The sequence below is a fragment of the Nilaparvata lugens genome, chromosome 2, assembly GCF_014356525.2.
Source record: "Nilaparvata lugens isolate BPH chromosome 2, ASM1435652v1, whole genome shotgun sequence".
Classification (NCBI taxonomy): Eukaryota; Metazoa; Arthropoda; class Insecta; order Hemiptera; family Delphacidae; genus Nilaparvata; species Nilaparvata lugens.
The window spans coordinates 36,686,487-36,713,640 of NC_052505.1; the positions used below are offsets into that span (position 1 = coordinate 36,686,487).

Here is a 27,154-nt window from a genome sequence, read left to right on the forward strand (position 1 = left end):
TAATTAGTGAATAAATTCATTATTACAAATATTAGCTATAACATAGAGAAACAATAGCGTAAGCGTAACAATAGCGTAACTTATGCTATTGTTCCTCTATGGTTGTAATCACTCACCCCATTCATCAAGTTAGCTTTGAATCAAGCCTGAATTAAAGCTATTATTATTACTCCTTCAATACGATATCAAATACCTTAAAGCTTGTTGATACGGAGCTCATACTCATAATGCAGCCTGCTACCGAGCATTCGCATTGAACTTCAGTGTTATTGCGAAAGATGTACGGTACTCCATTTCTATAAATATATTGCTCCATTTTTCAAGATCAGATACACTTCTCCAGCCGCACGCAGATGTTCGATTTTGACTGAAATTAGGTGACTGTGAATCAGAACCAGATTCTAGCAAGCTGAAAGTGTAACAGTGTAACCTATTTTGAGAGAGAGCGTCAGTAACATGGGTCAGACGAAGCTAAGAGCTTCCACCCACTCGCTCGTTATTCACAAGCCAACAAAAAACACACTGACTCAACTCAAAACTAAATAAACTGAACACAACAACTTGAAGAACTGGTTTAAAAATAAAACGAAATACACACTTGAAAACTAGAAAAAGCAAGAGTCACAGCGATAGAGTGAAAATAGTCTACAGTTGAGAAATTGAAGTAAGAATATATGACGCACAAACTCAACGAAATAAACTACACACAACAACCTGAAAAACAGTTTCAAGAATAGAATGAAACAAAAATATAAACAATAGAGAAAGCAAGTCATCGTGATCTAATAAAAATAAAATTCGAATATGACAGACCTATTCAAATCAAAACTAGATGAACAATACACGGCAATTTTAAGAAACATATATAAAAAATATTATTAAGAACAAAACATAGACATATATGAAACTTGAGAAAGCAAGTCATCGTAATCGACAAAAATAGTAAAGCGTTGAGTAATAGAAATGATTGAGATTTCTTGAAATTACTATTATTTAATCAATAAATAAAATAAAATACCCATAGATGAATATGATGTGATTTTTTATTTTAAAATTGATTTTGTGAAATACAAATTGAGGTTGTCAAATATGAAGTGATGAGTTGGAAAACAAAAATTAAAATATGATATGATATAATCAAGTAATTTTGTAGCAGTAGAATAGTAAACCAGTATGAGAATAATATTTTACAGAACTGGTTAAATCTCTCGATTTTTTCCAGTACGGTGACTGAAAATTGTTGACAACTAAAACGATAATGTCTCCATTCGCCTACACTTCGTTCATGTAGGCTACTATAATTCCTTCAAAAGTAATAATATTTACTATGTATAATGGTCTATGTATAATGGTGATTAATAAAACAATCTTTCATCTTACATGGGTTTCCTTAATTACTGCTGAATAATCAATAAATAAACTAATGGGTAATAGGCCTTTTAGTTTCTAAAAATAATTATTGTGTAAATCTTTATTAGAATTGTAACTTCGATAAAAATTCATCATTGCCATGTAAGTTATTTATCAAATTATTTATAAATAATAAACGCTCCTATAAAAATGATACATTGCTTTTATAGTCTATTTCAACAATTGGTTGATGTCTAAATTTTCGTGTTTTTGGAACACCACCTACCGTAACGATTTCATAACAATTTTAGTTGTACAAATATTTTGGTTTACCATTCAAATAATCTCATAAGGTTAGCGTTCTCTATCAACTTGATTCAAACCAACTACAATAATTTCAAGTGTATATGTTGGTTCTGTGATCTTGAGTAATTTTTATTCATAAGTCTACCCATGATTTTTCACTTGAATACCGTTATGCAGTCATTAGATACTTATTGCAGTTGTTATTATTTATCTATGATTGATTCATTGTTTTGACTGTGAAGGGTGAGTGGTAGAGAGAGAGAGAGAGAGCTATCAAAACTATGCCCAATAGAGGATAATTACAATTTTTGTGACCTATTATCACCCACAACAAAATCGATAATTGTTCCATCAATATCATATAGTGTCATAAACGATTCTCCCTACTCTCGCATTAATTCATTTATCATTATTCAATACTCTCGCAGATGGAAACCAAAGATCTCCTACCAGCTGACCAAACTTGTGCGATTTGCATTCAAAGATGGATCGGCTTCACCACCAACTGTAGACTTGTTTTTGGATTCATGCCTATATTGGTAAGTTATATATTTATTACTGATGATGTGTAAATATATCTAATAAATAGTTATATATCTAACACTGATCTTCTGCATGGTAGGGCAGTTTAGCCTCCAGTGAGAATGTCAAGTTTGTACTTGGGAGGCTGCTATCAACTTACCCGGCCACCATCTGGTGGGAGTATGCCTCTATAATAAACAGAATAGCCACCTTGAACTGTTCAGTTATTGTTACAATTGCAAGCATCTAGGATCGACTGCCAAGAGGAAGTGAAGTGAACGTTAGTTTCGGCACCATACAAGTTACCTGCACTAATCATCATGAGCAAAGTAAGCTGGTTCCCTGTTCTTTGATCTTCAATAATTAGTTTTAGTTAGTGATCAACTGATAATTGTTGGTAATTAATAATAGAACTATTTCAACATTATTGCCGAAAAAAAAATTGGAACGAAGAAATTTATTCCGTGGTAGAGAATTATCGATAATCTTCAAGTTGATATTATTGATTTTAGTTTAAGGAAATGTGGGCTTCTCACATGTAAGTTAAATCTTAATGAATTCGTGTTCTTATCTTATCCATCCAATACAAACTATAAGTGAACTATAAATATAACTATAAAATAATCATAAATAAACTATAATAACGCAATTTGTTCTATTAAGACTATTCTCACAAAACTGAGAGGTTTCATTCTCAAGCTCAGATGAAATGTTCCAAGAAATCATGAAATATTTCCGCAGCTCTTTGATTTTTTTAATTAAACTTAATAATATTGATTTCCCATAATTTTACTATTCCATACTTATTAGGTGCTTCTATAATAAAAATCTGGTGTGGCGCACTCACACAACTTTCCTTGCCGTTATGAAAATTGATCATCTCAAGTCTACTTATAAACAAATATCTGAGCCAGCTGGTGACAAGACAATAACGCTGAAGACATACGAGGTCTGCTATCTCTTCATAGTGAATCATTTAATAGAATCAACAGTTGCCAAGTTTGCAATTGGATAATCACATTTTCTTGAATTTCGAGCTTATTTTCAATTTTAGATGAAAATGTTACATAACAATAATTGTAGAAATTTGGAAACTCAATCTTTTCCACTCGTATTTTCTTGTTTAAATTGTATCTGAAGCCTGATAATTGGGAATCTAAAATCAAACTTTGCATAGATGGGGCGGAGCTCCTGAAATGTTTACAGATATGGGACTTGTGGCAGTTGATAGAGCTTATCAATGACTATTCTAGGTATAAATTTAATCAAAATCGTTGGAGCCGTTTTCAAGAAAATCGCGAAAAACCCTGTTTTTGACAACATTTTCTCCATTTTAGCCGCCATCTTGAATTGCATTTGATCGAAATTGTTCGTGTCGGATCCTTATATTGTAAGTTCCAAATTTCAAGTCATTCCGTTAATTGGGAGATGAGATATCGTGTACACAGACGCACATACACTCATACACACACACACACACACACACACACACACACACACACCACACACACACCACACACACACACACACCACACACACACACACACACACACACACACCACACACACACACACACACACACACACACACACCACACACACACACACCACACACACACACACACACACACACACACACACCACACACACACACACACACACACACCACACACACACACACACACCACACACACACACACACACACACACACACACAAACCAATACCCAAAAACCACTTTTTTGGACTCAGGGGACCTTGAAACGTATAGAAATTTAGAAATTTTTTTCGGAAAGCAATACTTTCCTTACCTATGGTAATAGGGCAAGGAAAGCAATACTTTCCTTACCTATGGTAATAGGGCAAGGAAAGTAAAAAAATATGAAAGTCTTGTTTGGTGTCAAATAGATTTCTTAATCGATATTAATACTGAGGGTGATGCCCACATTTTCTCAAATGAAATGTGTTCTACAGTGTGCCTAACTTCTGACTGCAATGGGAAAAACGCTCTTTTCGGATATTTTTTCATTGTTTGGATAAGTCAAATTGACACTAATCATATTAATATTATCGCTTCACTTATCCACATGAGTCGTTCATTACATTACATTAGTTTCAACTGATAATTAAATTACAGAATTCTACTGAAAAAAAATAATCTGCGTATTTTCTATATACACACATACAACAATGCATAATTCACAATCTGTTCACATTTCATACTATCAGATTTTAATCCATTACCCTCTCAAATCTCGGACTCTTAACATCACAATGTTGAAAAACCAAACAAAACAATATTAGTCTTCATGCCTCATTCTTCTTCAAGTTTCCATAAGTCACTCACTATATTTTCACATGAAATCAATAGTACCGTAGCTATCCTTTCCCACATCCACTTGAATCCTACATCCTCATGAATACCATCTGATTAAATATATCTCTACAATTTTGAAGAATGAATTAAATTTCCTTGAGACGCTACGGTATGTTCCGCTTCATAAAATGAATAAACTAAATACTGCTCTACATCTATCCAAGCTCCTTTAATAAATTTCCATTTGATTTATATGTTTTTATGAATTATTTCGATGTTAATCATTTATTTTGCTGAGGATGTCCACATGAGCTCCAGGTTTAGGCCTATGTGTGAGTAGGGAAGAATGATGATTGATTGATTGATGATGAGAGATGAGTGGAGCTTTAGCTATAGAAGACCTGAAAACCACCGGGAAGCGATTTTCAAACTCATAACATAACGGCTTCTCAAGTGGTCATCCGCCCAATGGGAGCGAGTAGCAGGCGCTTAACTTATCTGAGCGAAAACTTATCAGCGTGACTACGAAGCCAATAGCTTCTTAAAAATTCAAATATCCAACTACTGTAAAATGTATAAGGTTTTATGTCAGACATCATTTACTGCCTTCAATTTATTTTGGTAACGTCGATGATAAACTGCATCAAATGGACCAGAAAAATGCTGGTAGATTGTTTTGATTACCTGTCTGATTCAGCGATAAGTGAGTGGGAGATGAAAACAGAAATTTGTCGGTCGCCCTGCTCTAAATTCGTCTACCAATCCTCTCCCTCTCTCCCTCATAGGGGAGCACCCCCCTCTACCAATCCACCTCTATCCATCTCTCTCCTTACTTGGTGCGCGCTCTATTTTCCCCTACCCTCTCTCCTCTCCTGTCGTCTCCTCTTTCTCCTCTCCTCCCGAAAGTTTCCAGGTTTTCAAGGGTTGGTCCACTAACTCACACTTTATACTCCTCGCACACACCCAACCGATAGCACACTTTCACACGCACAGCCGCGATCACCCGCATCAGTTCACCGCGACACTTGAAGTTTGGTTTTAAACGAGTTGAGAGCCGATCAACCACCTGTACAAACCATGTCACCCCGTAAACCAGGAGAATGGGCCGTAAGTAGCCAAGAATTGTGGAAATTTGGAGATTTTGGCGGTATTATCATTAGTTTCTCAAGTTTTCTACCCAAATCTTAAATAAAAATGTATGGAATAAACAAATCGTGATTATTTTCAGATTATTGTTTTTTGTAAGAATATTATCTTTATTTTCATTTTGTTGAATTTTTCCAACTGACTAGTAGGCTAAAGCTCCCTTATTGTGTGATTCAGACGCCTTCGATTCCAAAAAAATAATAATATTTTGGCATTTCATCAGAGTATTAAAGAGGTATTTTATTCATATTTTTTGTTTACTCCATCTATATAGATCGATTCTATCTATTCAATCAACTCTTCTAAACAGATTGCTTCCTTGATTAACTCAATTGAATGAATTTAACACTAATCAGAGACGGACGTTGTAGAATTTTTCCATGTTCGAGTAATAATAAAATGTGTTGTCATCTCTACTAGAAAAAACAACATACAGTAATTATTGTGTTTTATTTCAACTTGATTCTGAATAGAATGTTAATGAAAAATGCGTTTTGATATTGTAGGTATTCCAAAATCTCACTTGAACTACCCATATGTAATACCATAATGTAATATATAATACCCATAATACTACCCAAATAATGCATATAATATATTATATTTACTGAGGTGTTGACTTTTACATATTTTCCATGGTATCATGTTTCTTATTATTCATCCTATAAATCTACAAGTGAAGCTCATTTTAATCCATCTAAACTCTCGAAATGTTTTTGAATCACTAGCTAGCACTCAATTATGAGCTTGATCTCGACTACATTAGTGTTTTCTCTTAGTATTCCTATCACATCATTTCTCTTGAAGATTTGGGATGGATAATGTGTGCTTGGATGATGAATTTCAGCAAAAATATTATTTTTTCTCTAAAATTATTTGTTTCTATCAACATTACAATTAGATTTCAATAAGAGAATCGTTAATCGTTGATTTATCAGCATAAATGATATTTTCCCCAAGTAATGAATGTAATTTTTTACATTCTAGAATAATATGATTGGAAGAGAAAAAAAATTATGATTCTTCAAGCTTGAGAAACCATTACTGACGTTCCACTATTATGTCTATGGAACTTGAAAGCATAACATATATATTAAATATTCAATACTATTCAATTGATATCCTGGCACTAAATGATTTTTTGATATTTTTAAGTTTTAGTTATGATGTAGAATTTCTGTTACCTATTTGTTTTCGACTGCAAATTTTATTGTGATGTCTGTTCCTAAGTTTAATGACAATTGATTATTATTTATTTATTCATCGTTAATAAGTAACCCATTTCATGCTTTTTTCGAAATAACCCACTGTCATAAAATATAATCTAAAACATTTAACAAGGAAATAAGTAATTTTACATTAGAAAATATTGTTAAATAAATATTACAGTAAAATCACTTCACTTGTATGGGCTAATTTATTAAAATTAATAAAAATTTATAAAAACATGGAGTACCCTTTTTATTTAAAACATTAAGAAAAACTTTTTTAATGTTTTAAAGTTTTAAATAAAAAGTGTACTTCATGTTTTATTTTTAAACATGAAGTACCCTTTTTATATAAAACATTTTTTTGTTGAAATATTTTTAAGTTTTAAAATGTTTTTTTAATGAAAAGGGTACTTCATGGTTTTATATTGTTTTTATTAATATTACAGTAAGTATACTGTGGAGTGTTCTGGCACAAAACATTTATAGATCATTTCATGTAGCATATTCTGTTTTTTTTTTTTTAATAAATGTGTATTATTTTTACCATTAATATTCAGCTTTTTCAATTAAAAATTATAAATTGATGTTCAATTCTGAGTTGCAAATTGTATTCTACTATCATGAATCGTCCATTGCGCTAATCTGAGGATTGAAACAGTTTTTGCTACGAATTCTGTAACCAATTCACGGTTACACTATGGTGTTCTGTAACCAATCATGATAATATTATGAATAGCTTGTACTCTACTTGATATCTCATTTCCAGTGGAAACTCAAATCTCATGTTCAAAAATTCAATTTTTCACAAATTGTTGATTACGGCTCAGTAAAGATATTATTTTTTAAAATGCTGTATCATGCAATTATGAAAAATTAAACTCTTCAACAAAAAACATTTTCTGCATTAAATAAACATTGAGAAATGACAAAACTATACCCAGAACACAAACAACAAATATTTACTAAGATTAAATACGTTCACATACAACATTCGTGGGCATACAAGTAAAATCCATAAAAGTAAATTTCTCAGGAAATCAATTTCTAATTTCTAACATCAATCACAATTTCCTTATAATGATTTTCTACATTTCAAGTTTGATTTGAAACGAACAATTCTTTTTTCGAGGTTTCTAGATCAGTTAAACTATTCTATTGTGTCGGTGAAAAAAGGGGAAATGGCACGCATCTCGAAAACAAAAAAATAAAGTTGCGCTCCATTTGATAAGCTACTTGCTCCATTAGCATTGGTGGCAAGGTGTAACCAAATGGCAGCGTCCACAAATGTGCCACTTGCCTTTCAACTTTCAAATGGATCTTTCCACTTGCCTTACGACAAATCTTGCAGTATCCAATAATACCATAGATTTAAACATGTATAGGGGTAGTGAATGCGTCGTCCACACAAAAAGAGGCATACAACTTCCGTGCATTAAGAAGCATGCCTCTAACTACCGAATGTGTAGACATAGCTAATGGCTCACAACTAAGTAGTGGCCTTGCCTCAAAAAATAGTCTCTTCAACAATCCTCCTCTACTACACACTCCCATATAAACAGACTTAAAACACTAAACACTGCATCATATACAGATATATGGCGTCTATAGTCATTCTCACTTATATATTAGAATTCGAATAAAATATCTACAGGACTCAGAATAAATTCTTGGTGACATCTCTCCAGTGACTCAGCAGCATTGACCAATGAAATAGACGTTAATGACGTCATAATTATTCTCTTCTTTCCTCATAAACACCCAAATAACTAGGTGACTATAACTACACATTTGACCGTATAGCTGACTTCTATTTCCAGTGGTGCTAACATGATGTGTTGCAATTAGTTTTTGGCATCAACATTTCTCCACAGTAATAGTGATCTTTTTTTGTCAGTTGGAAGAGTAGCGAACAAACAATCAACAATTTAGAAGCAGTCTCTTTTGTCAAAATATACAAAATTGTATTGATATTTATGTTGCCTTAATCTACTAAATTTTTAAAATATTTTCAACACTGTCTCTCTTTTCTTGGTTTTCCTCTGTTATTGTCCTTGGAGAGTTTTTGAACTTGAAAATTTTGAAATAGTCTCATAATGATTATTATTCTCTCTTCTCTTAAATCTCTTTGTTCTCTTACTTTATTTAAGAAGGCTTTTAGCTTCTTCCATGAAATATTCCATCAGTTTATATTAGAGATCAGTAGAGATAGAGTATGTGATGCTATCTTACCTCAAATCTCTTCATTCTCTTTCTATATTTTTCAATCTCTATAGTTCTCTCCAAATTTATCTCTGTTTATCTCCAGCTTCAGTTATTGGGTGTAGGCTATCTATGATTTTTCTCTGTTGAGAAACTTTCCTCTATCCCGGAAAAAACAATAGTATTTTACGATTTGGGTTTTAAAAAAAAAATGGGAGAACACGTGATATATTAGAGTTATCAAATCGATCATTTCATCAGATCGTGATTGCTCAGGTTGAAATGAGACTATCTTTTCCAATAGAACTATCTGTGACATCTATAATATTATGTTAAATATATAACAAATATATGTTATGCATTTATTGTCTTTTTTTATTGACTCTTAAAAATGGCATTAGTAGTCGAAACATGTCGTGACGAAATAATTTAAAAAGGGTAGGCCTACTCAGATTTATATTTTTATTTAAAGTTATATGCATTGAGTTTGTGAGTAAACATGTTGTTCCTTATTTAATAATTGACTAAATGCTGAAAGTGAAAATTGTGTCTATGTATTCCTATATTGTTTCCTCAATCAATTTTTTCTTGAGAATTGTTGATCTCTTTGGGTTTTGTATAGTTTTAAAAATCCCATCATTTCTGCTTGAAAATATTACATGTTCCGTTTCTGATAGTTTTCAGCTCAATTTTTAGCTTGGATTGAAATGGTTGAAACCTAATTGAAGTGTACCCTTGCCAAAAATTCCAAAACAATAACACAATCTCATTAACAAGAAGTATGTCTGACTCAGCTTCAATATACTGTAGTCCTCTCCAACTTATCGCTTGAGTATCAATCTGTGCTTCCAATAATAACACTCCACGAGCCTTGAGTTTGCTAGACTTTCTACCATGATTACATCGTAAATTGCAAATGGAATTCTACCAAGATAAACATTGATCAGTGGTAGTAGAGTGAGTTTCACTTCAACCTGTCAGCATTGGTTGAATGGAAAGCATTGGTGCTATTCATGAGAAATACTGACAGTTTGAAGTGAACCTCACTGTAGCAGCCAGTGCCAAGCTATTCACTTCAATGACCCACCATCTCATAGCTACAACTAGAAGTGAGTTCTTTTTCGAAATAGCATTAAATACTCCAGAAATATCTCTTGTTTACTTGAAATCATTGATTTCTCTGTTGGTCAGTTCATTTCTCACAGTTTCGCGATAGATATTTGGATCTACTGGTTTTGATTTTAGGGAGCTTCTCTGACATGAATAATTGCTGGAAGCTGAAGGCTGGAGGCTTGATTACATCAAGACTTATTATCTTCAGACATAATGAGTTATACTGAAAAAATAAATAGATAAATTATACTATGGTCTTTAATACTTTATGAAAAATATCACAGCTAATTTCTATCGGTAATCGGCTCGATAGAATGGTAATAATTCATAATAATTTACAATCATCACTTTCTTTTTCAGGGCTACTTGTTTCTACTTCTACATAAATCAAAGTACCTTTTTTAACATTTATTTTCTCCACAAAAAATAGAAAAATAACTAGTGAGAAAGTACTTTGATTATCAATCTTCATGTAATCTACAATGATAACTTTAATATATTAAATTTTTATAGATTATTGTATGTTCAATGAATGTTTTTTTGTTTCTCAAGAAAACTTTTTAATAATTTTTAATGAATGCGGTACTCGCATCACAATGCATCATATTACAAGGATTGATTTCTAAAAACTGAAAAATTTCAAAACCATTACCAGAAAATTGATTGGCCCCTTCACCCAGCAGAAATGACCTGTGAACTTGTAGTCGATACATTTTAGAAAAATAAAGCTCACTTTGAACCATTTTATTCTGTTGAATTTCATGGTGTCCTGATTTTTACAATTTTTTGGATAATTTCTCGATTAGGTATATTATCTACTATTTTTGCTTTAATAATAATTATTATAACCTCATGTGCCATATTCGAAATCATGATTTGACAATTAGAATACCTCAGAATTTCTATTTCATGAGGATTTAAATAGTTATGAAATATTATGCTTTAATGTTATTTTCCATCACGAACTGCTTACTATTAAATCAGTCAAATTTGACTGTTAGTCGTTCGTTCTATCTAACAACAAAAAAGTGAAATCTTATTGTTTTGAAATCATGATTTGTCAATTATAAGACCTCGGAATTTGTATTCCATGAGGCGAGGGTTAAATTTTTTTGGAAATATAATAATTTTTTCCTATGTATTTTCTTTGCACCATTCAAGAGTGTTCTCTTTATTTGTATGCAATTTCCACAAACCTATTTTGTTGATCTTGAGTAACTCTGGTTGGCCCTATATACTGATACTTGAATAAGTGAATGAGTATTTCTATAATACACCAGTGATGTTCACTATTGATTATACTTGAAAATTGGAATAGAAAATTATTATTCAAGAAACATCTGAGACAATATTACAAAGTTGTGGAGAATTGGATAAGTTCCTATATTGGGCTGTATATATGATTTTGATTTTGTTCAGATCACTATAACTTTATGACTTTCTATGAATCATGAAAGGTTACTGAAGATATACAATTAATGCTATAATGTTTTTTTTATAATTCAGCTTAGTTTTACTTTTACCAACATAATGTTTCACCAAGGTAGGTAGCGAGATCGCGTTAGAATCATTCATTGTAGAGACTGTTTGATGATAATATCCAAGCCGCGTCTTAAAAGGCATACGGAAGCAGCGATTTGTATCCATTTAAGGCAATGCCAACTGAGTCGAGTTGTGGAGATGCTGGATGTTGACACTGACCTCAATGTAATAAGTTTGCGGTGATCCCTGCTTATCATAATATCATACGAATATCCTGAGAGCCTGACTCAATAATTAGGCGTAGGCCTATATCATATTCATGATTAGAATTCAAATTCAAATGCATCAAGTATACTATGAATAATCTACGACTCTGTCACGAGTCGGATTATGAAACTTCCAGGCTTTTCATCTCAAACTTTTAAAATTAACTAGACGTCTTCTGAGTGATAGGTATATAGTGTATAGTTTAATATTGAACATTGAATTTTAAAGTCTCTCTGTCAAGACATAGTCTACTGTTTCAAGAAAATTCTGTTGAACACCCGTATTTTGCACAGAATTCGCTCTGCCTTTTGCATAAGAATATACAGAAGCTTTATATTCAGGATTTAGATAATAGGCTGATAAAATTGGATTATTTTGTATGTAAATTTTTGAAACTTGATTTCTAATAAATTTTAAAGGGACAGACTTGAGTCGTTATTCCGTTACGGTATGATTAGGCTTTTGTATGATGATGTTGATATAGGAATTGTTCACAGAGCACAACTTAAAAGGATAATCCCTTATCCTGCTACAGAAATAAATAGTTATACTATTCAATACACTGTGGAATATCAATCTTAATTTATTTGATAATGCAGTGAAATTACCATTTCAAACATACAAGTAAGTTTTGCAGTTTTTTATTCAAAGTAGGCTATGGTAAATGGATTATTATAGAAGCTATCAAAGAGCTTTGTACAGAAGTTTGGAATGTCAACTATTAGAATAGTCAAATTCCAGGAAAGCAATATAAATTCAAGCTGACTTCCAAGTTGCAGATTGAATCACCATCAAAAATGTGACCCCAATCGAATCAACAGGTTTCAACTGCATTAGCTACCGGTATTGAAGAAACCAAGTACCTACCCTACAGTAAGTCAGTAATTGTAAATTTGGAATACAGTACTGATTGATAGTGATTGAAACGTGAATTGTATTTTTTTAGCAATTATTATCAGCTGAATAATAACCTTTATACAGAAATGACAATAAAATTATTGAAATACAATAGCTATACCCGTCACTTTATTCTTTGGCTTTTCGAACTCCAAGTAATTCTGTGATGTTTTAAAGGGTAATTGAGGATTAGCTTGAGTTATTGAACGAGTTATTGATTACTGATCGAGTTATATTTGTTACACAATAAGCAATTATTTATAAAACTATAACACCTCTTGGAAAGTTCACAAATAGTTCATAACAGCATGATTGATTTAGAATTGCCAATATATATTATGTTTTGCTTTTAAAAAATATTCAAGAATCCAATATTAATTTGAAATAGTCGATTAATGATAGTGGAAGTTCATCATACCTCTATCATCTTATCATAATTGAAAAATAATACAATACTGCTATTCATTTTTTTTTTTTTTGAGGAATCACAACTTATTAATCTGCTATTTCATTTGAGAGGCTGTAGACTGTAAAGCTGATGTATATTGCGAATAAGCCTCATTCTAGTCTATTATTTAATCTCAATTCTATCTACGGTATAGAATTCACAAGAATGATAATGAATGAACACCTCATATTATTCCAATCTCTAACTTTTTTAAGGAATCTTCATATCATAAATAGGCTAGTTGAGTTCTCCAGCTTTGTACAGAATACAATATTTCCTCACACAAAGTGGGTTTTAATGAAGAATTCAAATCTTACCTAGATTCCTGATTATGTAGGCTAGAAGCCCATTTATTCCCAGTACTACTAGAATAAAAAATCATTTTGTGCGAGTTCACTACAGTAGACTATTTTGAGGCTTTTGCTATTTTGAACGAGTTTTGCTTTAATATAGAATAGAACTCCAATGAAAATTGAATAATAAAATTCACATATTCTCTTACTCTCTTGAATAATATTAGAATAGGTACTCTCAAAAATTGCTCAATTCATTATTGAAATAAATAATATTGTGGAACTTATTTCTCTTTTTGTATTCTCAAAAGCAGTCTTATTATGAAAATCAATGCTTCTGATTCTTCTTATTCCTAACCACTCTTACTCTGAAGCTTCATGTTTTGCAATTATCAAAAAAATGTAATTATTTGATTAACATAAACGAACACTGGAACATGTGAATGTGCTTTGGTTCACATATGCCTGGTGTTTCCAAATCCTCCATGGCCTGACTGTGATGCTCCCTTGTTGAATCCCATTTGCAGACCCAAGTGAGCTTCAGAGGCCTTCAACTGCTCCTCCGTGAATTGTCGTTCATTTTTGTCAGCCATTTTGGGACCCAGTCTTGGTCCTGTGTATTCAGGATGTAGTTGTGTCTGAAAATGACAAGTATTTCCAATCAATATAGAAGCTTACTAGGCAAACGTCCACAGTAGTTGATGGCTTTACATTATTCTTGAATTGTCGCATTACCTATTTCCTCAAAGTATTCAGTTAATCATTACTCATTGAGGTTGAGTGATAGAGAGGACTTAAAATTCCTAACTCTGTCTAATAAAGATTTTTTATTTTCATTTTCATTACTGTGTAGTAAGGTCTCCAAATTGTCTCATTCTATTCTCGATGTAGTCATTAAATCATTAAAACTATTATAACTTGAAAACAATAAATAATTGTAACAATAATTTTTAATTGATATCAAATACAGGTATTGCGGTTAACATAATTTTTAAATTCTCAACCCTCAAACAGATTATCCTCGGATTCCCCAAAGTATGGTGAACGTTCGCCAGAATCAATTTTCTTTAATTACATCAATTTCAGTAATTTTTATTGTAAAGAACTAATCATGTTCTATTTGGATTCTTTAGTTAATAATGTCATTACTATAAAAAAGACAAAAATTATCTAATTGGCTTTCATAAACATGATATTGAATGAGAAAACTACACCCATCCAAGTACTGACACACCATGAGAAATCTTGAAATTGTGACAGAAACTTTTTCATTCAGCTCAAATATTGGAAGCTACCATTTTTATAAACTTCCAGTCTAGAAAAACGATAATATTTCAGATAAAAATAATAATACTGAGGGTTATGCCCACATAAGCTCTTAGGCTTGTGCGATGTGCGTGGGTGATGAGTCAGAGGGATGATGATGAGAGATGACGACTACTTTCAAGGTAGTCGGGACCGACGGTTTATCGTCTCCTCCGAAAGACGGGGTGGCCGTATCTATGTGATTGTGTTTTTGGGTCAAAAACAGCCCCTGTCGAGATTCGAACTCGGGTTCTCTTGATTCTCAGACCGGTGCGTTATCACTTATTACTCCAACGTACCGTAAAAATTAAGAGAGTGGATACATGAGTTTTACATTGCAAATTACTTTCACATGATCAGTTGGGAAGTGATTTACCCGATACAATTGATTCAGCCAATAAGCGCAAGGTATTTATGTCACAAAATACTTTTTTCAAATGCAACTTTTATTGTAGATTCCCTGATTGGAACTAGATGCTAGTTTTTATATTGCGGGGTTGATGCCCTCACATAAGCTTTCCATTTGTACGTGGGTGATTCAAATTTTCAATATTTGGGTGATTGAAGAGATTAGCAAACATTTCTTTGTTGGGTTCATTCCTGTTTGGTTTGGGCGAGATTCAAACCCAGATCAGGAGTTCGATCAGCCTGCTACCAGGCAGTGCTAGCAGACTGGAGGTTGTAAAGCCTCAGTCCACTCGACCAACCTGGCCGTCAAATGTTTTTTTATCCACATTAAATTACTCTATTTTTTATAAAAACGGGTAAATACAAAAATGATAATGGTGGATACTCACTATTCTTCCAAGAGAATACAGACATAATGTCACTTGAGGAATATTTCTTCGTTCGAAAAGATCTGCTGTTTGGAAAATTTCTTCTTCTGGTACACCATATTTCTTCACGGCTGCTTGGAATCTGAGAAATCGAAAAATATAACGTTAGCTATGTACTAATAATTATTAACTTCCCACTCCCATTAAACACATTATCTCACGGTGGACAACAAATAATGGATATATTATACAAAGACCAAAAATATAGTTTTTCTCCATGAATAAATAAGATTCGTCTCCAAAGCGCTAATTTGTAAGGGAGTGAAATTTGGTTTGTAAAGTTTTGTAGTTTGTCGCAAATGATCGAATCTCCTCGGCTAGATGGGATTCAACTAAATATTGCTAAATATTGTGCTTTAAATCTGTTGTGTTTTATTTTTCAATTTTTCTATCAGCATTCTAGTTTCATCCTTCAAGGCTCAACTATACAATATCCCAATAATTGAGAGGAATTGAATGATTTTCAAAAATGAACATGTAAAATGGAAAGTCCCATCTATCCCATATACCATTAATTTGAACAAGAACTGCCTTTCCAGTAAAATGTATCAAGTCCTTTTCTTCAAACCTGCCACTCTGTTTCATAACACATTTTAATTGATAATTTGGAAATATTCTTTAGATATAGTTGAACCGAACTGTAGTTCCAAGCACTTATCCAATTAACAACAGGGCTAGAAAATTCAACTCGAGAAAAATCACTGTTCCATGAATAAATAGAATACATTTGAAAACAATTAATTAAATGTATTTTTGTTCTAGACATATGCTTGGTAGGTCTTAGAATAGCTCAAGTTTCAAACTTGGAAAAGCATTCAACTTATTTTTATAATTCCCCATGCAGTGCCTAATTCACATCCAAATTAACAATCACACGAAGAAAATAAATAGCTGTCCTCATTAACTATAATAACACCAAATGAGTTCTATATCTGAAAATTCTGCAATCAAATACAAACACAAATTTCAAAATAGATTCTTGTGAACTTGGCACTGAGTTGCAGTTACTTTGAAATTGCTCATGACCCTCACATCGATTTTTATCGCTTCTCTATAATTGGAACATCCACTACAAAAGTGATTTGCACCGTTGCAGACATGAATACAGCGCTGATATCATTGGGAATTCCAAAAAGTGCTTTGGAATATTACAATATTGTGCAAGATTTAGGAATTGAAAAATAGAAAATTTATTTATGTTTTACATCTATTGTTGTAGTACTGTCAATATTGTGACGTATTGGCATTTATTTTGGTGCGTTCTGAAATATTGCAGGAATATTATGTACTGCAGAGAAGAAGAGAAGCTTGAAGTGGAATAAATTCTGATTGAATTTTGAAATTTTCAGAGTTTTTCAAAGCCATGAGTTATTATGGAATTGATAAAAAAGGCTACTGCACTGGGTATTTCTATATTATTTCAAGTTACTTTCTTTTTGCTTCAATTAAAACTAGTCAAACTAGACTAAACGCAGCTCCCTCGATCACTGTCACTGTCACCTACAGTTCTTATTGAGCTCAGTGTCCGCTCTGCATTCCCTGTCAATAAGCCCCTCATCACCTGTCAAGTTCTTATCAAATGAATACTGAGTAAGCACAACTGAGAAAAGACAAGTGAGAAAAAATACACATAGTTTTTATATTGTTTGTTCTGTTTGATTAATTATTATAGGTTCCCATTCCAAATCAGGCTTTAGGTCCAATTCACACTGAAGTGGCTTGGCGATGACGTGGCATGGACATGGCGGTGGCGTGGCGATGACGTGGCGCTGACTTTTACAACTCATATAAACTTACGGTTCAATGCAAAGAGAAGTGCCGTGGCGAAACGCCACTTCAGTTTGCATTGGACCATTTGTTTATATACGAGTGGCGTGGAAGTGGCAAAAGTCAGAGCCATGCTACCGCCACGTCATTCTGTGTGAATTGGGCATAAAAATTAATAAAAATGTCAAAATTTAATAAATGTTCAACATCTTACACGCCTCATTAACACACTATTCATATAACTCACCATGTGGCCAAAAATCATTCGACTCGCAAGTATTATCACTATTACAAATTCTCATACTAATATTTCCACCACAATATTTGTTTAAGTTCCATGTGAAAATCTTTCAGGAGTTTTGTGAGAAGGTTCATTAGAATTTTTCGAAATGTTATCGATTTGTTTTATAAACTGCTATTACCTTTGGATATTCTCCATCAGTTGGAAGTTGGTTCCTTTTGTTTGAATTTTCTTGACTGATCCGGGAGCAATCTTGTTGATGAGGTTACAGAGCACCACGCCATCTTTCAACACGTCTTCGTAGGGCTGACTGGGCAATTTCTCACCGATCACTGTCTCTATCCATTCGATCACTTCTTGCTCCTGCTCCTTGTTTCTGGCCTATAATTCGAAAACAATCATATTTTTCATTCATGGTAAATTGGCAATTGAATGGTGAATTGGCACTTGGATGTTAGAGTAAAGGAAACTATATTTATTATTATTATTATTTTATTAATTATTTATTATTTGTTTTATTATTTCTGTCATCTCTGCTTGGATGGAAATTCATTTCAATTTCTAACTGCTTAAAAATATTATTGAAAACTGGAAAATATTATGCATTTATCTCTCCGCTTTGAATGATTCATATTTCTCAATCTCTCTGATAGAAGATTTGATTGGTATCTGTATGCCCATACACATCATGATTAAAAATGAATATTAATTAGTTCAATTCTTGAATTCATAATTTAGTTGAATTTGTCTCATATTTATGGATTCCTATAGATGTAAATGTATAATGTAAATGTACTATTTCCAATGGTATTGGAAAATTAAATCAATATTGAGAATTGCATTTTGTCTAACTTTCAGAGTCTGTTAGTAGCATTTAAGTTGTGTACGGTATTAATTTTCATCAGTGATTTCACACTGAAAACTATCAGAAATTTCAATAAAATTATATATTTTCGACATAATTTATCATAAAAAATATCAAGTAATGGAAGCTCATTAAAAAAGCAAGAAACGTTTCATCCAAAACTATTTTCATTGCCCAACCGATAATATTGTACTTTCAATATGCTTACTATCCATGAAACTTGAAGTCAGTATTTCTAATACTGTATAGCTTAGGCAACCTTTCATGAATTTTGACATCCTTAATTTAAGATAAATTTATTATAATCATTGACATAGCTCGACTTGGAAAATTATCAGAGTAACATTGTGAGAAATTTATCATGTTTCCATCCAAAAATAATAGTGAATAGTTGTAGATACCCAGGTTTATAGGTAGCTCATCTATTTATATAGCAAGAAATATTCTCAACGAGTTCAGGGAGTTAGTGAATGACATTTGAATACAGTGAACGCTCTCAATGAAAATCATAGATTTACGTCAAGTATATATTTGAAACAAGGAAGAGATGAGGAATGTTTGTGACAGCAGAAGTTGTAGTAAATTATATTTGGAGGCAGTCCAGGTGAGAAATTATTGGCAGTTGCTACAAAAAGATGTTCTGTTTCTAGCCACTGTTGGTGCGATGCGCTCGAGACTCATGTTGTGGAGGTGTATTGAGGAGGATATATGCAACGATTTGGCATCATTTATACAACGCGATCTGTAGGAACCAATCAAAATTATGTGGAGTAATTTGAAATTGGTGTTGGCCCTGTAACAAATATTTCCCTATAATAAATAGATAAATTGAAATTTGAAATGAATATAAAGTTTTTAATTTTTTTTCTCGATGACATATTTCTTCACTAATTGCTGGACTCCCAGTTTGTCTAAGTTACAGGTATATGCTAAATAACTATTCCTTAAGCTTCTTAATGTTGACAATTTTTTATCAGAATTCTTCTTCATTCTATCATTGATATAGAGTAATTGCAATTTTTTAAAATGAGATTAATCTGTACGCGATTTTTCATATATAGTCTGGACTCTAGAGAATTTGAAAGAGAAGCAGTTAGAGCTGAAAACATACTGTATGTGTCTTTCCAATAGAACTTAATATGATAATTTAATCGTGTATTAATGTATCACACATTTAAACAATGTGTGTTTCATGTTTAATTCAATCCATCGAATGTGTGTTGAATAAATTTATTCAAATTTGCTATACTGTACATCGCTTGCATCCAGATACGATGGATATTGGACAAATTGGACCGTTTTTGAAAAATGACAAGTTTTTAATCAAATTTGGCAAGAATATTAAGAAATGATCAGATCGAGACTCATGATATGTTCCTACCTTTTTCATAGTAGCTTAAATATTTTCATTTCCCATCAAAATGTACTTATTGAATAAACTTACAAGATGTACCATATTTGTACTTTGTTATTTGTTATTTTTGTTATTATTGTTATTAGTATGGGAAGTTTTTTCTTTTTCTGCGAAGGGCCGGTTTTGAGAATGAAGAGACTCCTTATTCAAATAAATTGCATTCAAAATAAATTGTGCAGTTAGAAATTGCAATGTGATTGAGATAGAGAAGTTTATATCTGAAATTCTCCCACAAAACTGCTTCAAGTGAGAAAATGTGAGTGAATGGTGGGATATTGATAATTTTTCTTAATGAATCAACCCTTGAGCATTCAAAATCAATTCGCTTTTCATACTAAAAACTAATACAAATGCAAAATCGAATTCATATCACAGTTTCTACTTTATGATAATATTATTGAGTGCAACTCTCCCAAGAAGACGGCATATTTGTAGGTAATAGTTGTCTAATGTAAATAAAAACTTTTAGTACTCTTTTATTAGAATATTTTAACGACTAGGTTTGACCATAGGTCATTTTCAAGTTTTTAATAAAAATGTACTAAAATTTTTCTATTGTTTTTATTTGAATCAAGTAGCCCATATAAGCGAAGTGATTTTTGTCTAATGTAGTTTATCATATCAACACTACCGTATTTATTAAAGTTCATGGAATCTAAATTGATTGTGCAATTGAATTGGAGATCAGCATTGATGAATAGATTACTTCTTTTTATGTTATTTCACCTCAATTAAATAACGAGCATTGCTTATTTTTTTTAATTGGATTAGTGTATACGTCAAACAAATATTAGATAGAACAGAATGAGTTTTCATATTCATCCCACAACTTAAATACGTTTCTCAATTTTGAGTGAATGCCAAAAACTTCAAAACACATGTCGGCTGAATGGATTACTTGATAAAATGTCTGACACCATTTCATGGCTTTTCTCAGCACAAATTTCTCATAGTAAATGTTCCATAAGTTTCGCCATCCGCCATAGAAAAATCCGGGTTATTTCAAGAAATTACTTCATTCTGTTCAATATCCACTATTCACAGAAAATGCTTAAGGTTTTTTGTGAAATTTTCCGTTTGGTGAAAATATCAGGTTTACTCTAACATTAGAAAAGAGTGAGTTACTATTATATTTTGAGAGATTAACTGAAAATTAAATAATTGTTCATTTTCCAGTTATTTTTCATCTCTTTTCGTGGAAGACTTTAGAGTACTACATTATGTTCTATTAAAAAATAGGCACTCTATTACAAGAGCATCCCAGATGCTCAATGGTTTACAAAACTGTTTTATTTTTGTTTGTGAAAATAAGTTGTAATTTATTCTAACACTAGATTTATGGTACCGTAGATCACTTTGATACATTGCGATACTAGTAATCATTCTCAATGAAATTGAATTAAATGTCATGTCAATCCACTAAGTTAGTAAAAGTATATAGAACTGAAACAGATTTTCAATCCAAAAACTGCATTTACAAAATTCAAAAGGAGAAAATTGAAATTTCAAATGAGGTAACCCTCCATTTCTTTCTGAAACTTACTTCTTATGCGAATCATACTCCTAATCCATTCCATTCAATCTATTTAGCCGTTCCATTACATTTTTGACATTGTATCAGTAAATTAGGCCCATGCTAGTTTTTGTTGATTATATTTTTTATCAGGAGATATTTTATTTAAGTGTCGTACCTGATGGATTAAACAGAGTAGCTGAGAAATTATTAGATCTAATCCAGCACTCATTTGGATAAATTATTACTGAACGAAATGTACCGATGGATTAACTACTGCTTCCAATTTTATTGTTCAATTTATCTCTTTGACAACCACGATAACAACAATAACAGAGCGAAATCTAGGTGAATGAGTATTTTGCATCAAAGTTGAACGTCAGCATCTGCATGCTGTGCGATTAATTTAGTCTCGACTAATCGTTGGTTATAAATTTTGCAGTCCGACGCCTCCACACTTCTTTTTAATGAATAAACTTGATCCCCGTCCAAATTTGAGGCACGGCTTTCAAGAAGCAGCGGTCCCTGAAGATCTGCTTCTTCCACCCATAAAAAAACTATGCTCCCGATCTTGCCAAAATTGTGAAATCGGGTACTCAATTCATCGCTCCCTGCAACTTGCAATCAGTTACTAAATAACTAATTAGATTCACAATAGTAGAAGCCACCCTTGTTATTCTTGAAAGTTTGTTTAGACAGAATTAAAGTTTCCTCATCTTGTGTTGTAATCGACCTTTTAATCGAGTACCAAAGTTTTCTCGGTTTTCAAAATTACTCTTTACCAAACATTCTCAATTAAATTTATTTCATGCACTGATGCACTAGTGATAATTTGAAAATCTCATTTGCATTTTGTAACGTACCGTATATTTAATTGCATTTCTCATCGAGGATTTTTTTCTGATTTAGTAGGTACCGTAGCTTTTGTTCCAAGAACTTTATACCGCTATTGTATTTCTCCAATTACGCTATTTCACTATCAGTTTTCATACGATCATCAAAAATTTTAGTGAATCATCGTTCTTATTCTATTAAGTAGTCTTTGGGTATTTTTTTGTTTATTTTCGACGAAACTTCCAACTAATCAAAGAGACTACTTATTTTCCACTTCGGTTATAGTTTCATATAAGAATGTTACTTAGTTTAAGAAGAGAACTTATCTAGAAATTTTTAATTTACATTTTTTCAATGTAGTTGTGAAATTGGAATTCATATTTTACATATCCCACAATGTATTCAAGTGATAAATTATAAGTAAACTCATTATTGAGCATATCAATAACCTCAATATTTTATATTATAAATTTAGCAAGCATCACATTTTTTCGTATAAAATTGATTCACGATTATCAAATTAAAATTAATGGCGAGTTTATCTTAGTAATCAGAGGTTCCACTCGCACTTTTTTACGGTCAAGTATTGATCTAGATTTTATTCTCCATACTTATATCATAATCATGAAAAAACTGCACAGTTCTTAAGTTCATTTAGATCTAAAATGTGTTCTCAATAAGTTCTAGAAAGTACAGCATAATACAAACGATAACATTCGTTTATACTAAGAAATATATAGAAAACGTTCTTAATAGGTTCTAAAAAGTACAGCATGATAAAAAAGATAACGTTCCTTTGAAAGTATCGGTTACATTGGATTAAAATGTTAACTTAGTTTGCTTCATTCAGATGCTCTCCAGAATAATTTAAATATACGTGTCTGGCATCCATCCAAATAAACATCTTTAGGAAACCCACAGATTCTACTAGTTTTCTTCGGAAACTTAGTGAAGCTTTCTATTCGCCATTAGTGTCTCAGTGACATGGAGAAATCAATTAATTGTCAAAGGGTTGCAGGATCTAGACAGAAACTATTAGTTTTGTGGTGTAGTGGAAGATTTGTGAGCTGGATAGGTTAGATTGATGTCTGACAAGCGGGACTGAGACAGAGTGAAACAGACTGATATTATCCTGAAATGTGGCTTGACATGTTCTATTTTAGAATAGACACAGACACTACATCTTTGTCGTGGCTCTTGCAGCTATCTGCTCATCTTTTAATGCTTTACTGTTGGGGGAGTCTGCTCTAATATAGACAGACAACAGTTAACAGACAAGAGGGTTGATGCATTCAGTGTGGTTGCCGGAAATTGGAGAAGGGGGTGGAAAATTTGTCTAGTTTTTCAAACGGTATTAGAATAGGCCTACTCATTTCGAAATTAGAGATTATGAAAATAATTATCATAAGTGAAACTTATGAAAAATACATCAAACCATCTTTTCTTCTATAAATGCTGCAAATGAGTCATGTAACCATCAAATCTGAAATACATTTTCAGTTTAACATAAGATTTACAAAGCCCAAATGTAAAGTACATTCAACAATCAATATACCGTACAATACATTTACGATACACCATATCCCAGCAATTCAGTATTGTACTGGATAAATTGAATTCAGTTGGCTATTCTATTCAAGGAGATGAAAAAGGATATTGAAAGGAGTGGGTTATAGTTTGAGTTGTATAGCATATGTCTGAATAATACAGTTTGTAAAAAAATAATAATATTTATCATTTTCAATTAATACCGTATTGAAGAAAATTTTCCAAAGGTATAAGGACGAATATGATTCATACTAGTAATGTTTCGATGAGGCGAGTTCAGTCATAAAAATCAACTTTGATTTCATTACATTGTATTGATTATTATTATTATTATATTATTATTATTATTATTATTATTATTATTATTATCATTATTATTATTATTATTATTATATTATTATTATTATTATTATTATTATTATTATTTTATTATTATTATTATTATTATTATTATTATTATTATTATTATTATTATATTATTATTATTATTATTTTATTATTATTATTGGAGGTTTATGTTTAACGATAAATAAAGTTTTGGGTTATTTTGGACGACATTGACAAGACTATGCTTGAACTTCATTTTGAGGGAAATTCAACTGGAATCAGAATTATAAACTATTCATAGCCAGAATTGTAGTTTGCTTCTATAATTTCACAACTTTACCTATCACTTCTGTTGGTTGGATGATTCAGGAAGCAAAGTAGCTGAAACTTAAATAAAGTTTATAGAAGTCATGATGTTGAAATTAGGAAAATTTTAATTAATAATATTATGAAAACCCTACTTGTAATAATTTGTTGCCACTATAAGTTTTTTTCTGTTTTGTTTTATAATATATATCAATAACTTTTGCGATATGCTCTGTCATGAGATCTAAGGCTCAAAAGTGAACTTTACTCTTCAGATAGAAACTCTTCTCATCCAATATCTTTATTTCTGCATTACTGCAGTATCTAATGGTATGTTAGAATACATGATAGAATATTTATTATTTAATATTAAATACTTATTATAATTGTACATTAAATCATGTCAATATCAGTAGCCTATAACAGTGTTAAAATACTACCACTTCAAGATAATTACCGCATGCTTAAGACACTTGGTATTTTAATTCTCAAAATACATTCATTTGAGACATTTTTTGTAGAATAAAAGACATAAGAAAATCAAGAGAAAGCAAGGAGTCCATATAAGAACATTACAAAATCCATACATCAGCACAAAATAACTAAACTGAAGCTTAGTCTCTAAAACAATAGGACACAAAAATCACAATATCCAATTAATCAATAATAAACTAACCGGCATTTTTACTAGTCAATGACCGCAAGCGTCCTCAAAGCTCAAAATATGTGGATTTGAGCGATTCAAATATCGCGCACTTTTCACTCAACCGGTGGCAATTGGACCGCGAGATTTGAATATTGAGAGCCGAAAGCGAGTTGTCAGACAAGAGTGCAAGCCGCTGAGTGCAGATGGAGGATTGAAACTGCCTCTTGATGATGATGATGATACCACTGCTCTTGGATCACGTGACACTACCCCCTCACCCACTCACACCAACCGCCCCCCAAACGAAATGCCGGAAATAACGTTCCCGTCTCCCTACACATTTTCCGGATTTAAAGCTCTCAACTGCTATAAACAAGTCTGCTATCACTGAAATATAACAGTGATGGTCCACATGGGGGGTTATTAATATAGCTACTGAATACATTTTATTTTAATCAATCTACTACATTTTCTGAAAATCTATGTACATTGAACTTTCAATTCGATTAGGAAGAAAATAATAATATTTCATAATTTACTGTTGGTCATCCCGTAACGAGTAGAGACAAGTGGAGAAACGAGCGCTCAGGTCTGTACTCGGATGGGTGATCATGACGTATTTCTGATTTATTGTCATAGAGACCATTGATCACATGCAAGATTTATTCATATTCCTGTGAAAACAGCTTTCATTTTTTATGACAATCACTTCTCTGTTAGCCTACTGTTACATCCCATTGTACCAATACCAATTGTACCTACCGTACTGTCATTTTTTCTATTTTACCAATGGAAAACGTATTCTAGCCATCGAAGACGATGGAAATGCCACAAATGTATGTTAAAAAATGATGATATAAAATTATTTAAAAAAGATATTTTGTGATGATTGTTCAGTGGCTACTTTTTAATATTTATGGTTTATGTGATGAGTATCAAGTCCAATGTAGTTTATCAAAGGCCTTCAAATATTCGTATTGTAGATTTGTATGTCATACATTTTTTCTTATTTCTTTGATTAGTTCCTTGAGTAAATACTTTAATTTGTAGCTTATACAAGTTAACTTCTACTCAGATTATTATAGCCTAGAAGATACCTACAAAATCTGTCATTTTGATAAATGAATAGACCTACCAGCTTATGGAATAGAAATGATTTCACTTTGAAAATCATAACTCATTTTTGAAAAATAAATCAGACTTATTAGGCTCAAAATAGAGATAGTCGGCCCAACACAATTATTACAGTATTGTTTATATTTTGGGAGCCGTAACGCGATACGTAGAAGTGGAAGCAACGGAAGCATTCGCTATGTTATTCGAAAGATTTACGACTCTCAACAGAAAAAAAAACTATATAAACTTCTTCTTCAGCGCTCAGAATTGAAATATAAATAATGCGAGTTTATCTACGAATAAACTTCAAGTTTAACGGCGCTCCATCTGCTTTCAAAGAGTGCTCTGCCATCAGTCGAGCTCTGTTTTATTTTTTCATCTCAAATACTGTGGATTGGCAATTCAACGGCCAAATTTTCCATTGAAATTGGAGCTCTGGAAATTCATTCAAGTCTATTCTTGAAGTTGCTCCAGGCTGTTATCTGTTTACTCGATGGTGCGGAATTCACTTGGAGTTCGGTATAGATTCACCGAGTGTTTCTTTCTAAGATTGCAAAGTGAATAAACTTGTAGGTTCCCCTTGAATAAAATCCATATAAATATTCAATTCTAATCTTTGCTTGTAAAATATTGTTTTTCACCAACAATATTATTCAATTTTTCCACTCTACATTAATCATTATTCTTCTTTGCACTTTGGATAACAACAAAGCCAAGAATATTCTGGCCAATATCATCAATGACAACATATTTACGATATATTTTATGAATATGTATTTCATATCAACAATCAGCCTTTGACGTCTTACTTGTATTACTTGTATGTATACGTGTACTAGTTAGATCATAAATATAAAGAAAATAAAAATCTAAGTACCCTTTTTTCT

General features: G+C 32.0%; 2 protein-coding genes across 5 annotated transcripts in view; one reads left to right on the forward strand and one right to left on the reverse strand.

Annotated features, from left to right (window-relative positions):
* The window catches only part of LOC111055720 (muscle-specific protein 20), a 42,420-nt gene that overhangs the window by 4,145 nt on the left and 11,121 nt on the right, over positions 1-27,154 (forward strand). The window contains exons 1-2 of one of the 4 annotated variants that reach the window (XM_039421110.1): positions 23,596-23,647; positions 26,420-26,421. In XM_039421110.1, coding sequence (XP_039277044.1) covers positions 23,611-23,647; positions 26,420-26,421 — 39 coding nt within the window. In that variant the 5' untranslated portion in view covers positions 23,596-23,610. Of the gene's footprint in view, positions 1-2,084; positions 2,196-2,232; positions 2,508-5,207; positions 5,601-23,595; positions 23,648-26,419; positions 26,422-27,154 lie in introns of those variants that run through there. The other 3 variants (XM_039421109.1, XM_022342990.2, XM_022342989.2) reach the window with 3 other exon arrangements.
* Positions 13,023-25,419, reverse strand: LOC111055721 (muscle-specific protein 20). Its single transcript, XM_022342992.2, has 4 exons — positions 25,182-25,419; positions 17,880-18,079; positions 15,652-15,772; positions 13,023-14,187 (listed from the first exon to the last, which is right to left on the reverse strand). Exons 1-4 carry the CDS (start codon positions 25,185-25,187, stop codon positions 14,005-14,007), a joined length of 510 nt encoding a protein of 169 aa, XP_022198684.1. The 5' UTR covers positions 25,188-25,419; the 3' UTR covers positions 13,023-14,004.